Genomic DNA, 18,677 nt, shown 5'->3' with positions numbered 1-18,677 from the left:
TAAAATAAACCTGGGCAACAATCTTAAATTGAATAGTATTTATTCTAAAATAACAAAAAAAAAAAGAGGGAGAGAACTGCTTCTTTAAAAAAAATATGAATAAATAAATAACGCAATGTATACAAATTTCAACAGACTAGGTGGGTGATTTGCCCATAACTTAAAGTTTTTCAAATGAACAGTAACCCAAGATCCTGAGCAGGCTGAATCATATCGTATTGAAGCAGATAGCAGAGTCATAGTCATATCATTGAATCTCAAATCATTGCCTTAAGAATCTAAAGCGTATCGTTTTTTGTTTAGTAATAAAATCTGAAATTCCACAATGCTTCCTTGGATATACTGCAAGGTTTACTTGTTTCTGTTGTTTATAGGATGAATATCGTCGCTGTCGGGCGGAAACCTCGTATGTCCAAATTTGGTCAATTTCATATTTTTTCACATATCGATGCTATTGGTCAGTCCCCACGTGGGTCTGTTATTTTTATTCTAAAGTCTTGAAAATAGCTTGAGCACAAATCTCATAACTCCATTGGACACTTCAACTGTCCACCTCTTCCTCACTCCGTGTGAGAGCTTCACGGCATATTTCTCCTCAAGAAGAGTCGCAACGAATCAACACGTCTTCTGAGGTAAATGTCTTCAAAACACTGGGCTCAAAGAAAAAAAAATCTTGACCCCCGCTAGTTCTGGTGCTCGTCTGAGGACAGGAATTTAGCGCAAGACAATCCACTGCAACGCGGACTAAACCCTGTGCACTGCAGATAAGGTACGGCGTTTTTTTAATTTCCTGAAAAATAACGGTTTTGGAGATACGAGGATTCCGCCTGACAGCGACGATATACTGGTTGCTTATTGTTAGTTAGCCAGCCACTTAACTATTAATGAAATGTCTTTGCAGAGATAAAGTGGCAGGGAAAAAGAAATCACATACATATTTGTAAAATAAAGTAGATTTTGTACAGAAAATCTACAGTCAACATAAAAAAAAACTAGTTCACCAATATTTAAAAAAAAAAATCAAAAACAAGGTTAAAATGTATTCACTAATGAGTATGGAAAAGAAAAAAAGAAAAAAAGCTTAAAAATTGGGTGTGGACCCCAGTCCTAGTACCACCCACAGTAATGTGACAACAATGTTTAATGTTTCCTCTTTGCTGCAACTATTGAGTTTTCTGGCAAGTAATAAAAAGTGGGTTAAACGCACATATTTTGACTGAACCCACCGGTGCTGTCAAGTACAGTAAAACACTGTACAGTAGCATTTAAAAAAAAAATTCAAAAAGAACAAAAACAGAAAAAATATTATTGCTTGCTCATTGGTCCATATTAACATAGTGAATCTGAACGTTTCATCAGGCAGGACGTATCGGGCTGAGCTGTACGGGTAATTTATCGCATGGAAATTTAGAAAGTGTATATTTTTTAAAAAACTAAGAGACTATTTTGTTGTAGTCGCATATCCGGATGTTATGCCATACTTTCCAGACCATAAGACCTTCGAAATAATAAGACAAAATGATGTGAGGAATTTTAGTGGTCAGTTGATTTCACACAATTAAAGCTGTAAAGAAATTCCTAAATTTTCATTTAAGTAGCACAAATTGTCATGGGTGTTGACTGAGTCACTAATTTACAGCAAATGACATACTATACATATGCAGTACCAGATTGATATATGCATACAATTGAGGATTTTTAAGATTTCATCAGCAGCTTCACAGAAAACAGTAACTTAGCATCTTAATCAGTTAGCACTGAACGCTAACTCAATAGAAGAAGACTGTCCTTCCCACCCAGAGCCCAAGGCCAGAGTTTCTCAACTCCTGTAGCCAGTTGCACCAGCAGTGCATGTAGCTGGAACCAAAATGGCTGCCACATTCAAGTTTACAAACAGAACAAAAAGTCTTTAGTTGGAATTTAAAACCTACACCTGCTCATACTTGAATAGCATGAAAAGCGAATACTTTAACATTTTGAAACCAAAATTGATGTCTACATTATCTCCACACAAGACTTTATATATATATATATATATATATATATATATATATATATATATATATATGTATATATATATATATATATATATATATGTATATATATATATATATATATATATACATATATATATATATATATATATATATATATATATATGTATATATATATGTATGTATTGGTATATTAGAGATTTTCTCCTGTTTTATCCCCAATTTGTTCACCTACTTCTAATTTCTACCCAGCTGCCAGGATGGAGGCTAACACGTGCTTCCAACAAGCTACATGGCTGAAGCCAGCTATGGATGGCTCACGATCTCCTGATCTCTGATCTCAGGAGTCAAGAATGTTCCAGATGTACAGGGTTTCTAGTTTTTTTATCATAGAGATATGTTCTGGATCCACTGATACCCAGACTCTAGTATATCAGTAATCTCTAATTTGGCTTTGTTTCTAAATTTTAAAGTCAATAACATCATATATAAGTAGCTAGAACCATGCAAAGGTTGGGTTGCCATTTTGAAGCCTTCATATGTGCTTTTAACATGGGAACTTTGGAAAAATGTTAGTTATGAGATCACTGTTGCTAAGCAACTGGCCAAAGTAAACATGACAGACTCCATCATATTATTTTACTTTTTTTTTTTACATCATTTGGCAGACACCCTTATTCAGAGCAAATTATATTATCTTATTTATACAGCTGAGCAATTAAGGGTTAGGGGCCTTGCTCAGGGGCCCAGGAGAGGGAGCTTGCTGGCTCTGGGATTCGCACTCATTCAGTAGTCCAACATCTTAACCACTGAGTTACTTGAAATACTCCAAACACTTATTGCCACTCAAAGCCAGCTAACATGTAGCCGTTAATTTGATTATGTGGACAAAGTTGAGGCAAAATGACCAGAAATATCATAGTTTGCATAGTTTGAATTAAAAATTCAGTTCAAATGATTAATTTGAAAACAGTTAGGATTACAAAATAATTGCACTTAGCATCAACTTTCAATAACAAATTAGAGGAACCTTCTCAGATTACACACGATCCGACCTGAATGTAGCAACACTACCATAGCTTCAGGTGTAGCATACCTGAAAAAAAAAACTCTTTTAAGGAATATTAAGGAATTAGGTTATTACAAAAGAATAAAAGCAGATACATTTTGCAAAATCTGTTATTAAAGGCCCATAAAAAGTGTCATACTGTCTGGAAAGTAAGGTATACTTTAGTCTTGCCATTAGACATTTCTCAGATGCTAATACTCGTGAATGGTGACTTTTTATTTCATGGATTGATTTTTTTTAAATACTGTCAACGCTGTCCAATCACTGTGAGCTTTGGAATGATTTCAGCATCAAACACCAGAGTTTTGTTTTAACACGTAATCCTACCTTATTGTGTGTGTGTGTGTGCTTTCACAAAAATCTGCCTCTCTAAATTTCCTTTCTGTAGACGCATCACTGAAACACAATGGCTAACGGGTCGAGCGCGCCTATTAATTCCATATATTTATTTGTATGGTCATTGCTAGCACTTTCCATTCGTTTCTTAGATTCTTAGAGACCAGTCTAAATGTATTCCGAATTATCTGAATGCTACGAATCTAAATGCTTAATAAAAAGCACTTCCGTTGTGCTGGAGCATACTTGTGGCTTTGTGTAATATAGGAACGGTCTGTTCACCAAGCACTGAGATCTGTACAGCAAGCCGAAGCGGTAAGTGAAGTCTCACGCTGAGCCTTCCCATTTTCTGTCCATGGCTTTAATTGATTTGTTTTAATTGGCAAGTTGTAGAGAGAAGAACAAACTTCTCAGCTGGATCGTCCAAGATACCGGAAAACTTTTGTTATGAAATGTGATCATTGGTTTGTGAGTTTTGTTATTTGATTTTCTAGTTAAATGAATCTTTGAGCAGATGCGAGTCTGTTGCAAGGTTCCTGTCACTTTTATACCACAAAGATCATCTTAATAATAATAATAATAATAATAATAATAATAATAATAATAATAATAATAGTCTTTTGACCTTAAAACAAATTACTCTTGTGACTTTCTAACAAGGTGCAATGGGATTTCAGGGGTTTTAAGATCAAAGGTAAAAACGTAGACTTAGACTTAGCCCTAATAATCCACTCTGTTTGGCTATTGTAAGGGTTTGTTGCTTTGTTTTGATAAATTGATGAAATTTTAAATGATTCAAAGCCCCAAAACCAATAAGGACCTGTTCTGCCCTTCAGATTCATGCTCTAGGTTCCTTCTGTGCTTGTCGAGCTGATATAGCCTGAGATGACTTTCCTAAAAAGTTCAGATCAACCTTCAGTTTCTCAATGACCAGGATGTGGATTATGAGACAAAACCTAATTCAGAATTTGAGACTTAAGTCAATCTTTATATGAAAAAAGTTATGATTTTTACGACGCATACATGTTTGAGATAAAGCGTTAAACCATTGTAACTGAAGGCAGTTATATGATGGTCACTTTTCATCAGTTTCCTGTTTATATTTGTTTCCACTTGTGAATGTTTGGACGCTGACATTGCTCTGTATAAGCATGGGGTGTGTCCTTTGCAGGAATCCAGTTCCGCCTTCCGTCATCCGGCAGTGTGGACAGACCCTCCCAGCAACCCCCAGGTAAAGCCACACCTACTTTATCCTTATCATAGCTGATCTTAGAATATTATGTTGGACCGTGTAATTTGAACTGCCGTACATACTGTTGATTTTATTGGAATTAAGGCTGGAAACGAAGGCGTGAGTTTGGACAAGATGCCAATTTAGCAATGTTGTGTAGGTTGAAACACACACAGCAAACTTGTCGTGAGACCAAAGTGATGAACATTAAATGACCTTCCAGTTTTAATAGCAGCCAATTCATAAACCAAAACAAAACTTCATCATCGCTCACTTCTGTAGAAACAACCTTTTGGGTTTTTTTTTTGGTTTACACAATTATCAAAGGTCCTAAGCTCCAATTTGGGCTCTTTCTTCACTTACTATTTTAAGTACACCACCGTTACATCCTGTACATTATACAGTACATATACAGCAAAGACACAAAAATTCTGTCACGGTCCAGATTTTCAGAGAGCTTTCTCGAATAAATAAATAAATAAATAAATAATCTTTATGCGTCAGAATTTTTACACCCAGCATTTTTAACGACAAAAAATTAAGCCTTCAGCAGCTTGTCTCATTTTGCAACACCGCAAGACAAATTCATTAATTCAGAGAAGGACAAACGCTTGAACCAATTTGCTCAGTGTCACCTCTGTCACGTTCAGAAAAGCCAGCTGAGTCACCGAGATGTCTCAGAGGTAATTTGTGATTAATGGTATTACTAGCACCACCCTCTATAAAGCCAGTTCATTACAATAAAAACAGCTTCGATTTTAATGAATATTCCAGAGAACGGGGACCTGATGGGTTAGCATTATTATCTTGCGGAGAAGGGGAGATCTGACAACACCACCACCAACTCCCCAAAACAGAAAGCTACAATTTATTCATTCGATCAAGTGCTAGAGCTTTCAGCTCTGTGAGATTGGAAAACAGTACTAGAATGCAAAATATCTCTTCGTCGCTTTCCTCCTCGTCCTCCGCTGCATTCTGAACATTCGGTGCTTTTTTGCACTTTCTTTTTGTGCCTATACGCTCAGTACTTTTGTCTTTATCTGCTGAGAAAGAACACTGGCCTTGCTAGTGTTAGCATCTGAGATTTTAAACATTCATGACAGAAATCCTGTCAAGGTAGCATGTGTTAGCCATTATTCTAGTGTTAGTAGTACAAATGTATAAATGAGCATTTAGTAATAATAAAGCTCTATCTAGTTATCTAGAGATCTAGTGTTAGAAATGAAAATGTATATGTAAATAATAATAATAATAATAATAATAATAATGCATTTTATTTCATGGCGCCTTTCAGAACACCCAATGTCACCTTACAAGCAATATACAGGTCATTTCATAAGACAAAACACATACACAAACAGCATATATATATATATATATATATATATATATATATATATATATATATATATGTGTGTGTGTGTGTATAAAGTGCATTTAAGTCTCAATAAAACATGTTATAAGAAAGCCTGTATAAAAAGATAAGTCTTAAGACGCGTTTTAAAAGTCAACAAGCACTCGCTATTACGAACATCGAGGGGAAGAGAATTCCATAGGCGGGGGGCAACATAACTAAAAGATCTGGCACCCATGTTGCAAGTTGAATCCGAGGTACCACAAGAGAAATTGAAGATGAAGATCTGAGTGCACATGAAGGAGTGTAAACCTGGAGAAGTTGAGTAAGGTATTGTGGTGCAAGATTATGAAGTGCCTTATAAGTGAGTAGCAGGATTTTAAACTGAACTCTATATTTTACTGGAAGCCAATGCAATTGCTGGAGAACCGGAGAAATGTGATCAGTATAAGGTGTTCTAGAGAGAACACGAGCTGCAGAATTCTGAACCAGTTGAAGCTTATGCAGGAATTTGGAAGGAATACCTGTAAGAAGAGCATTGCAGTAGTCTATACGTGAAGTGACTAGTGCGTGAATGGGAATTGCAGTATTATTATTTGAAAGAAAGGGACGGAGACGATTAATGTTGCGCAAATGGAAGTATGCAATCCGTGTTATATTATTAATTTGAGCTTTAAAAGATAGTGTGCTATCCAAGATGACACCCAAACTTTTAACCTGAGAGGAAGGACAGATTGCAGTATTGTGAATGTTTAGGAGTAACAAAGAACTTCCTCAGAAATCCTGCCAGATTAGCTAATCTTAGCCAGCTAGGTAGTGGTAGTGCTAAATATTTATAAACACAAATGATCTTTTCAGAAATCATGTCAGATTAGCTTATTTTAGCCAAATAGTGGGTGTTAAAACAAAATATTTATAAATACTAAACATCTCGGAATTCCTGTCAGGCTAGCTTATGTTAACCAGCTATCTAGTGTTAACAATACAAATGTAAATGATCTTTTTCAGAAATCCTGCCAGATTAGCTTATCCTAGCCAGCTAGGTAGTGGTAGCGCTCAATATTTCGAAACACCATGATCTTTTTTTTTCTCAATTTTTTTTTCAGATATTCTTTTAAGTTAAAATTTATGAGAAACGTTTTTAAGTACTAAATTACTTTCTGGTCTTTTTCTGAAAGCTAAAGCTGTCTTTTTCTGGTCAGTTCTGTCAGTGACTAATATTAGCATTAGCAGGTATGTAGATCTGTCCACAGATTAGCCAGTTGATTAGCAGTGAATTTCTTAGAAAACTTGTCTTGTTTGTTCAGGTGAGTAAGTGGGCTAGCAATAAAGATAAATGACTTGGAAAATCTCCTCAGAGATTAATTTAGAAACCCAATTAGGTTAGCTCATGTTAGCTTGTTGTGCTAACTAGTCATGTTGTACTATAGGATTAGCATGCGGGCTGAAATAATTATTAACATTAATGAACAATCATGTTAGCAAACCGGTCAGGTTAGTTCGGGTTAGCCAGGTATTGATTTTGGATTTATTTCAATCAATTACGTAAAAAATTAAAAATTAAAGTTCTGTAATCTAATCTTATCTTAGCCAGACAGTTAGGAATATGAAAATGCAGTAGGATTTAAAGATCCTTGTTGAAATGCTGTCAGGTTCGCTCATGTTAGCAAGAACACATAGGTATGCTAATAACCTTTGTCCTGTTTAACAACTTAAAAAAACATAGGTAGGATTGTTAATTAATATAATTAGTGGAAAAGAACACACACACACACACACACACACACACTTACACAAACACACACTTCCATCACCTCTCACTCTTCCCTCTGGCTCACTCTTTACCCTGACGCAGCTCTATTTTTATCTCTTGGGTCATGCCATCTATCCTGGTCATCTATTTTGTCTTCGTACCTCGTCTCTCACAGCGTCTCCATCCACGGTCATCGTCGTGCCAATGCTGTGGCTGCCTGCCTTTTTTATGTGAGTTGCAGTGCCATAAAAATCAGCGCTGCGTATTTTAGGGCTGTCAGAACCGAGGTCACAGCTGAGGTGATGCTTTATCAGGAAGGTGTTTCTGTCTGCCTCTCCTGTGCTGTTACTCCATCGTCTTTTCCTCTCTCTCTCTATCTCTCTCTCTCTCTCTCTTTCTCTCTCTCTGTTGTTGAACACAGACCTTGTACATGTGACCTTTAATTGGATCAGTGTAGTATAGTATTTATAGTATGTACAGTATACACCGATCAGCCAGAACATTAAAACCACCTGCTTAATATCGTGTTGTTCCTCCATGTGCCTTCAAAGCAGCACTGAGGCACGATGGACTTCACAAGAGCTCTGAACATGTGCTGTGGAATCTGACCCCAAGATGTCAGCAGCACCTCCTACTGTATAAGTCATGTAAGTCCTGAAATGGAGCATTCGTGGATCTGACTTGTTATATCCAACAGATGCTCGATCAGATATTGGAGAATTTGAAGGCAGAGTCAACACCTTGAACCGTTTATCATGTTTTTGACATCGTTCCTGAGCAGTTTTCACAGTGTCCCAGGAACGTCATCCTGCTGAAAGAGGATGTTCCCATAAAGGAGTGTACTCGGTCTGCAGCAGTGTTTAGGTACTGTAGGTGATACGTGTCAAAGTCACATTACAGTGTGATCCACAAGATCATCACACTGCCTTCGCTGACTCGCCTTATTCCCATAATGCATCCTGGTGCCATCTGTATCTCAGGGAAGTGACAAACACACATCTACATGATTCATCAGACCAGGTCATCTTCATTTCACTGCTCCATGGTCTACAGTTCTGATGCTCACATCCTGGTTGTAGGAGCCAGTTGTGTACAGGAGTCAGCATGGTCACTCTGATGCTCTGCAGCTTCGTACATGATGCTCTGTGTGATCAGAGTCAGCAGTCACTTTTTCAGCAGTTTGTGCTGCAGTATCTCCTCTGAGGTAACGGACCAGACGGACCGACGGATTTCATTCCTCGCGTGCATTAGTGAGCCTTCAAGATTCCACAACCCTGTCACTGGTTCACCCTTCCACAACCCTGTCACTGGTTCACCAGTTCTCCATCCTTGGAGCCTTTTTGGTAGGTTCTAACCACTGCTCTTTATGTTTGGAAAAAGAATTTTTTCTTTGATGTAGATCCGTCCATATTTTACATATAAATAATGCTGAAGATGTAGAAAATTCGTGTTTTATTATGTAGCAGATAATTTCTTACCCAAATGAGGATGAGGTTCCCTTTTCAATCTGGTTCCTCACCAGGTTTCTTCCTCATATCATCTCAGGGAGTTTTTCCTTACTACAATTACCCGAGGCTCACTCATTAGGGATAAGTGTAACTTTCATTTTAAACTCATTTAGACTATAGATTTTTATATTTCTAATATTTACAAAGCCACCGTGAGAAAAAGTCCGCTGATAAGTCAGTTGAATTGAATTGATAAACCTTCCCTGATCCACAACTCCTGAGTAGATTCGATACTCAAATATATTTAAGTATTGAAGAGAAAGTTACAGAAGATCACAGGGTTAACATCGTGCACCTAGTGCACTAGATTCAGTAAATTGTCCCCTCCGTGGAAAAAGCACGAGTTCGATAAAAGCCGACCGTCTCAACACCTACTTTGTTAAGATTTTAAACGCGTTCAGATAACGTACGTTTTAAATGAGAGAATTTTTATTCGTCCGATGTTCATTTGTTTGAAATGTTTAAAAAGCGTCTTGAAAGCCATACAGAGTGAATAAATGTATTGATAGTGAGTTGAATTGTTGAATTGACAATTCAACTCTTGAATTATTTATTATTTAATGCAGTGGCCTAATGAAAATACATTGACCTTCGTCTTTATTTTAATAATGATGGATGAAAATGTGTGTGTGTGTGTGTATATAAGGAGGAATATGCAGGACATATGAATGTGAATAAGCACACAGATGATCATTAATCCTAACAGAGCATCTTATACTGCAGCAAATCTGTCCAAAGTTCCATTTTTATTGTCATTAAAGAACTACACATAAACTTTTATCAGTTTATAGTTACATACAGTGTTGTGGAACATCCCTGAGACGTGAAGTCGTGGCCTAATTGTTATAGAGTTTGACTCCTAACCCTAAGGTTGTGGGTTCAAATCTCAGGCCGGCAATACTACGACTGAGGTGCCCCCCCAACCCCCCAACTGCTCTCCGGGCGCCGCAGCATAAATGGCTGCCCACTGCTCCGGGTGTGTGTTCACGGTGTGTGTGGGTTCACTGCTGTGTGTGTGCACTTTGGATGGGTTAAATGCAGAGAACGAATTCTGAGTATGGGTCACCGTATTTAGCCGTATGTGACGTCACTTCACGTCACGTCACGTGACTGTTCCTGTTATGGCGTGTGTTATAGCTACTCTGTTCACTGTATCATGGAGTTAATAAGACAAAGTGCAAACTGCTACAGAAAAAACCCATCAATCATTAAACTTAAAGCATAAAAGGAAAAGGTTCAGAGGTTCATATTTACTGCTGTGTGACACTGAGGTCTCCTTCATAAAGGTCCAATTAACGGAGACCAAGAAATCGTCCAGAAATCTTCAGCACCTCAATGATTCCACACCACTGTTACTATAGAAACAACAACCAAGTAAAAAGAAACCCGTTATTTGTGTTGTGTTTTATGTTTTAATGTTAATTTGTTTTGTTTAATATAATTAATTATAAATAGAGAGTTTTCTAATCTATTTATTTGATCTAATTTTAAATGAATAACATGTACATACTTTTCCCCAACACGTTTAGATTTTTCTGATTTGTTTTAAATTTAAACACCTGGTAAATCGAAGGAAGAAGCGAAGGAAGAAAATGGAAAACAATAGAAATAAAAATACAGCAGTATTCTCCCCCAAAAACGATGACAAGGGAGAAATTTAAACACTCCAGAACAACAATTAAACAACAATAAATCATTCATTCATTCATTCATTCATTCATCTTCTACCGCTTATCCGAACTACCTCGGGTCACGGGGAGCCTGTGCCTATCTCAGGCATCATCGGGCATCAAGGCAGGATACACCCTCACACCTCCAGGGTTGGGGGTTCGATTCCCACCTCTGCCTTGTGTGTGTGGAGTTTGCATGTTCTCCCCGTGCCTCAGGGGTTTCCTCCGGGTACTCCGGTTTCCTCCCCCGGTCCAAAGACATGCATGGTAGGTTGATTGGCATCTCTGGAAAATTGTCCATAGTGTGTGATTGTGTGAGTGAATGAGTGTGTGTGTGTGTGTGCCCTGTGATGGGTTGGCACTCCGTCCAGGGTGTATCCTGCCTTGATGCCCGATGACGCCTGAGATAGGCACAGGCTCCCCGTGACCCGAGGTAGTTCGGATATTCCTTTAAATTTCCCCTAGCTCTACTTACAGTATCTCTATTTATAGTAACCCTGGGTTACAGTATGGTATGTTTGGTGTTACGCTGTGTTTTGTTCTATTCTGTTGTGTTGTATCTTTTTGTGTTCTGTTGTGATGTTGTGTTGTGTTATGTCGTAAGTTACGCTATGTTGTGTTGTGTTATGCTGTCTTTTGTTATATTGTGTTGTGTTGTGTTATGCTGTGTTGTGTTATGTTGTGTTATGCTCTGTTGTGTTGTGTTGTGTTTTTTTGTTATGCTATGTTGGGTTATATTTGTGGTGTTATTTTGTGTTATGCTATTTTGTATTGTGTTGTGTTGTATTGTATGTTGTGTTGTGTTATGTTGTATTTTGTGTTATGCTGTATGTTATGTTGTGTTGTGTTGTGTTACAAGCCAAAGTGCAGTCATATCTGTACTGTTTTAGAGAGTTAATCTGCTCCTGAGTCGAAGTGCTCTGTGCTATAAATATTAATAAAAAAATGGTATATTTTTCACACCACTTCAACCCCACAGCATAAAAACAGGATTTCCTCTGCAGTGTTCCGTGTCGATCTGATAGTATCATATTGCTGCGCTCACAATGCAGAGGTGTTTCGCTACACAGGAGCGAGTGCTGGTAAAAGACCGATGATTCCAGGGCTCGCGCTGTGGAGCGACAGCGACGATAATGGAGCGTCTCCATTAATTCTAGCCGTGCTGCATTTGCATGCCTTTAAAAGCCCGCTGCTTTGTGGGGAGCATAAATTCAATCTGCACAGAGCGACATTATTACACATAACATTACGATCACGCACAATACACACACACACACTCACACGCAAGCCATATTTTGGTTGCTGATGACTAGAGAGATTGCATTGTCATGATACCGTGTGCAAATCCCCTTTCATTAGGTTTGAAGTAGTTGATGAAGAAACAAAGTCTTCCTTCTTAAGCTCCTCTATGACTTCCCACAAGCTGTAACTGTCAAAAGTCCTCTTTAAACATGCAGAAAGTTTAAGCAATTTTGTCTCGGTGTTGTGTTTTCGAGACTCTCCACATCTGTAGCTGGGTTGACTGATTTAGAGTCCGTCTCTCCCGAATAAGTCGAGGAAGCAGATCTTGAGTCAGGAGTCATCACTTGACTGAAGACCAGCTCACATCCTGATATCACCCTACAGCACATACTGTATGTGCCAGAAAACATGATAAAATAGTTTTTTTTTATGCGGTACATGTAATATTGAAGAATATATGGAATTTAGGGCTGTTCAAGAATGTACCACAGGGAATGTAGTGCTCTAGCAACAGATAGAGCCGGTGCCAGAGGATGATCTGGGAAATCAGAAATCTTGGGATATAAATCTCTGGAAATAACTCACCTTAGGAATATGGAGGACTGGGAATATAGATCACTGGAAATATCTGTGAGCATGAAGAATTGGATATAAGGATCCTGGGTGCTCAGAGATTAGAATTATAAATCCCTAGAAGTCTAAGACCCTAGGATCACTGAAGACAGGAAATATGGGGTAGGAGGAATATAGTGATCTTGCAATCTGGAGTGTTTGTTATTTAAGATCCTGGAAATTAAAGCTGAAATGATTAAACGCTGGTAATATATACAGTGGGGACATGGTGGCTTAGTGGTTAGAACGTTTGCCTCACACCTCCAGGGTTGGGGGTTCGATTCTCGCCTCCACCTTGTGTGTGTGGAGTTTGCATGTTCTCACCGTGCTTCGTGGGTTTCCTCCGGGTACTCCGGTTTCCTCCCCGGTCCAAAGACATGCATGGTAGGTTGATTGGCATCTCTGGAAAATTGTCCGTAGTGTGTGATTGTGTGAGTGAATGAGTGTGTGTGTGTGTGCCCTGTGATGGGTTGGCACGCCGTCCAGGGTGTATCCTGCCTTGATGCCCGATGACGCCTGAGATAGGCACAGGCTCCCCGTGACCCGAGGTAGTTCGGATAAGGGGTAGAAAATGAATGAATGAATGAATGAATGAATGAATATATACAGTGCTGGAAATATAAAGATCATTGGGGATATAAAATTCTGCAAAGACAGGGTACTTGGAGTATTAGGAATATAAGGCCCTGGAAAAAAGATACTCCATATGTATAAATCCCTGGGAAGCTAAAATCCTGAGAACATCTGGAAATATATCACGGGTAATACAGGACCCAGGGAATAGAGAAATCTGGAACTACAGGACCCTGGGTACTTAGTCTCAGGACTGAGTCTGAAAAAGTATGGCAACACTGAAGACTATAGTTTAGATCACTGAAAACAAAGGGTTTGGGGATCGTAGTCATCTGGAAATATGAAGTCTAGAACATCAAGAACATATAAGTCCCTAGAAATACAGAGCCCTGGGTACCTGTGGAAAAAAAAAAACACCTGGGGAACATTGAGAACTGAAATTATTAAATATTGGAAATATACAGCCCTGGGAATATACTGTAGAATCTTGGGAATATAATGCCTGTGAAATATTGGGCTCTGGGAATGTCTTGTATAATGGAGTCTTGAAAATATAAGGTTCTGGAAATTCAGGGTAGTTTGAGAGCATATCTGGTCTCCGGTAGTTGGATCTGAATAGTTGGAGACTACCCAGAACCACAGATTCCTGGGACCACCAAGGACTGTAAACTAGAGGTCTTCTTGGGTCTAAAGAAATGTACTTGTTGGCAATTTTTTGAACCCGACTGGACCCGAATGTCCAGGTCTGTTTCAACGAAAATTAGCTTTCCGCCAGCCACACGATGTCGCAAGCGGTCTTGGCAAACAGAGAACAGGTTGGAAAAGGACTCGAGTCGATGCACACATGCGAGATACAGTAGTTCTGGTCTTCTCGGGTCCGTTCGATAAAAACACATTCATTTTAAATTACCCGAGACCCGATGCCGATACCCGACCCATGTCCGAGGCACACGTGAAACGTTTAGACCCAAACCCACTCGGGTCTTGGGTCGGACCTCAGGTTTTCGAATCTAAGTGGACCTGTGAAGACCTCTACTATAAACATGGACCACTGGAAAAATGAAACCCTGGAAATATAAAACCCTGGGAACTTGGAGAATGTAAACTGTGGAGTTTTGGCAATGTAAAACCCTGCACACACCAGGTCCTTTGTAGAACAACAGAAACATTAAGCACTGGTCACCTTTAGGACTGGAAATATAGACTGGAAATAAGGGACTTGTGAAAAATAGAGATCTGGGGTCTTGGGAATATAAAGATTTGGAGAAATTAAGTCTTGAGCATATAAAGTTCTAGGAGATATGTGCAAAAATTGGGAATATAAAGCCTTTGAAAAAAGAGCCATGGATACTTGGTTTCCTATAATCGTAAAATCTTTGGAATATAAATAACATCCAGAGAATATTGACACATGATATTAAAGATCACTGGAAATAGAGGACCCTGGGTACTTAGTGTCCTGGAAACATAAATGATGGAAACACTGCGATCTGAAAGTATAGATCACAGGAAGTAAAGGGCTCTGGAAACATAGTCTAGTCTAATAATCTAGAAAATTAGACATGGAAAATGAAGTCTTAGGATATAAGGCCCTGGAAATAATGGCCCTGGGTCCCAGAAACCTAAATCCTTGGGTATGTACAATGCTGAGAACATTAAGGACTGGAAATATCGGGCTCTGGGAATACAAAAATCTGGGAAGATGGAGTCTTGGGAATATAAGGAAATAAATGGTCTTGGTTATGTAGACATCAGGAACATCAGGAACCATGGGAATCCAAGACCCTGGGAATTGTGGAACTATAGAGATCAATCAATATTATATATATATATATATATATATATATATATATATATATATATATATATATATATATATATATATATATATATATATATATATATTATAAAACCTTTGTAATGGAGTGATATAGGAACGTCACCTGACAGACCACATGATAAAAAAATCCTGTTCTGTTCTTTTTTCTTTTGCACAATCAATGTGCAATCATGTAATAATCCATGCTAGCATAAATATGGGCTTGTTTGTTATGTCCTTTCAGTCTCTTTTGAAAAAAAAAAAAACACTAACTGTAGCTTTCAGATCCCATACATGATGCTTTTAGAGGCACATTTTCTAAACCACTAGGTACGTTGGGACCATTATAATCTTTCTACCTCATAATAGCCTATTTGTATTTTTTAATATAAAAAAAACTTCAAAAAAAAAAAAAAAAAGCTTTGTTTTTCAGCCATTTCCTCTGTCTAATACTGGCCAATTTGCTAAAAAATGTAGTCATCATGTGGGTGTGTTACTCACCTGCATGCTACTTTAGCAAGGACATAAATATGGATGAGGTCTAGCTTTGAGCAGGCAAAGTGTAGTGTAAGTAGCCATTGCTAGCTTATGATTATGTAGCTGAATTAAAGTACAGAAGCTAGACTGTGCTGAACTGACTGGCTAATCTGCTAGCTAACTATCTTGTTTCTGAGGTTTCTGAGGTAACAAAAGCAAAAGATTATCTACTGACCAGAAGTGACCTTCTCTGAGGTCTGACCTGTGAGTCTTTTAAAGGGTCCAATTTCACAGGAATAGATCGATTGGATAAGGCAGCACTCAAGACATGTGATTTGATTTAGCTGTAAATCCATCCATGTTGACCCTTTAACGATTTAATTGTCCGTTTAATCAGCCTGCAAGGGCTTTACTGCTGAATCAAATAAGCGGAAACAAGGTGGAGTATAGAAGACAATACAGTGCTGATGTGGACAGGGTTACACCAAGTGCAAATAATGCAATGAAGCAGGCCAAAGGCAAGTGCGGGGCAACAAGGTCAATCCAAATGATCTGTCAATAAATAAGAAGAAGAGATACGCTAGTGTCATGATGGGCTTTTCTTTATTTAAAAACAGACAAAGTCAGGTCAAAACAGGCTGTTGGGGGAAAATGTGGCAAATACATCAAAGGCATCAAAGGCTAGGCAACAACAAGGTCAAGAAGCAAGGCAAATGGGGCAGAAGTAGAAGACAAAACAGGCTTAGATTTGTGGGATAAACGGCTTGGTGACATCGCAGATTACCCAATCAGGGTACTTAAATAGGTATCCCCTCAGAAACTGAACAGAAAACTGGTGAGATTAATCAGAACATATCGTCGCTGTCAGGCGGAATCCTCGTATCTCCAAAACCGTTATTTTTCAGGAAATTAAAAAAACGCCGTACCTTATCTGCAGTGCACAGGGTTTAGTTCGTGTTGCAGTGGATTGTCTTGCGCTAAATTCCTGTCCTCAGACGAGCACCAGAACTAGCGGGGGTCAAGATTTTTTTTTCTTTGAGCCCAGTGTTTTGAAGATATTTACCTCAGAAGACGTGTTGATTCGTTGCGACTCTTCTTGAGGAGAAATATGTCGTGAAGCTCTCACACGGAGTGAGGAAGAGGTGGACAGTTGAAGTGTCCAATGGAGTTATGAGATTTGCGCTCAAGCTATTTTCAAGACTTTAGATTGGTTAATAACTTGTGAAAATAACAGACCCACGTGGGGACTGACCAATAGCATCGATATGTGAAAAAATAGGAAATTGACCAAATTTGGACATACGAGGTTTCCGCCCGACAGCGACGATATGCAGGAAACAAGTGGTGACAAAAAAGGAGCGGACAAACATGCTACGTAAACAAAAGAATGAAAAAAGAAATGAAACAAAAAGAAATGACATTCGTGACAGCCAGATTCATGCAAAATCCCAAATTTGTTGGTTAGGCAGCGTCTGAGGAACCCAGCGTTTGCTCAGATTGAAACGTTACATTGTTCTCAGCGCGAGAGGCCATGACTGTTCAGGGAAGGAAGTGGTAGTGGGTTAGACTACCCCATGTTGATGAGGTAACATCGCATGTTAAGTAATGTTTTCTGTAACATTTATGATTGTAGGCAGGAAATTACGAGTCGCAAGATCGCCTCAAAAAGGTTCCAAAGCAGCACAGAGCTGTAGAGAGTATAGTAAAGTTTTCTGTGAGGAGATAATTATTCATTCATTCATCTTCTACCGCTTATCCGAACTACCTCGAGTCACAGGGAGCCTGTGCCTATCTCAGGCATCATCGGGCATCAAGGCAGGATACACCCTGGACGGAGTGCCAACCCATCGCAGGGCACACACACACACACACTCTCATTCACTCACACAATCACACACTACAGACAATTTTCCAGAGATGCCAATCAACCTACCATGCATGTCTTTGGACCGGGGGAGGAAACCGGAGTACCCGGAGGAAACCCCCGAGGCACGGGGAGAACATGCAAACTCCACACACACAAGGCGGAGGCGGGAATCGAACCCCCAACCCTGGAGGTGTGAGGCGAACGTGCTAACCACTAAGCCACCGTGACCCCCCAGGAGATAATTATTTACTTTTTTACAAAAAAAAATTTGCTTTGTAACATTCAGAAGTAACTGAGTGACTGACTGTACTGTTTATAGTTGCTATACCGAGAGTGCTAACTGGAAGTGAACTGTTCCATAGACGTTACAGAAAAGGCAAATTGTACTTGTTGTCAGATTGCTGTGGTACAGAGGAATAAAATGCTCCAGGAAGTGTCGTTAACAACAAGCATTCAGCCTTGTAGTAACACGGTTCGTCGTTCATCGCACCACGCGTCACGTCATTCGAAGTAAATCGCAGTTCCACATGGCTGTATTAATAACTCATCTAATTTGCTTCAACGCATCACAGAAATTTTGTGCTCTTGTCCAGAGCAGCGACGAGCTAATTACAGCACATTACAGTTTTAAGCCACTTCTAGTGTTTAATTTGTACTTATTAAATCCGTTTTAATCATAATAGCAGTTCTATTTACATTCGATCAGACTTTCTGGAGTTCTTTCTATTTTTCTTACAGTTCTTTCCATTTGACAAAAAATAAATGAAAATAGTGGTCATGTCCCCTTCCTGATCTCCACATGAACCTCCTCAACCAATCTCCACCGACCGATCACCTGTTTTTGTGGGTGGTTCCTCCGAGATGCAAAACTGCATGTCATAACTAGGCTAAACATGCTAGGCGGAGACACTAAGTGCTAACTGTTCTGTATTTATGAGCTAGTTCAGGATTGTGATAATGATGGTGGTATGGTTTGTTTGTTGGGTTGGACATGTGTTGTGAGGCAGCAGGATGTCGAGACCGCCTTGAGGAAGACACTGTGCTGAAGCCATCTTCTGCTAGATCTTGCCGTTTCCCCTGAACATATCAGTGTTGTACATCAGCACTGCTGTCCTGGTTTCACCTTTAATTCTGCTTTTCCGTGCACTAGGAATAAACAATAAAGAGCTAAT

General features: G+C 38.9%; 1 protein-coding gene across 2 annotated transcripts in view; it reads left to right on the top strand.

Moving 5' to 3' along the window:
- The window catches only part of dlgap2a (discs, large (Drosophila) homolog-associated protein 2a), a 266,024-nt gene that overhangs the window by 228,750 nt on the left and 18,597 nt on the right, over positions 1-18,677 (top strand). For both annotated transcript variants that reach the window (XM_060879001.1, XM_060879002.1), the window contains one exon: positions 4,571-4,630. In XM_060879001.1, the coding sequence (XP_060734984.1) occupies positions 4,571-4,630 (60 nt within the window). The remainder of the gene's footprint in view (positions 1-4,570; positions 4,631-18,677) is intronic.

This window comes from Tachysurus vachellii, chromosome 10 (genome assembly GCF_030014155.1).
Source record: "Tachysurus vachellii isolate PV-2020 chromosome 10, HZAU_Pvac_v1, whole genome shotgun sequence".
Lineage (NCBI taxonomy): Eukaryota > Metazoa > Chordata > Actinopteri > Siluriformes > Bagridae > Tachysurus > Tachysurus vachellii.
The sequence above is the reverse complement of the archived record's forward strand: the minus strand, read 5'-3'. Positions and strand labels throughout refer to the sequence as shown.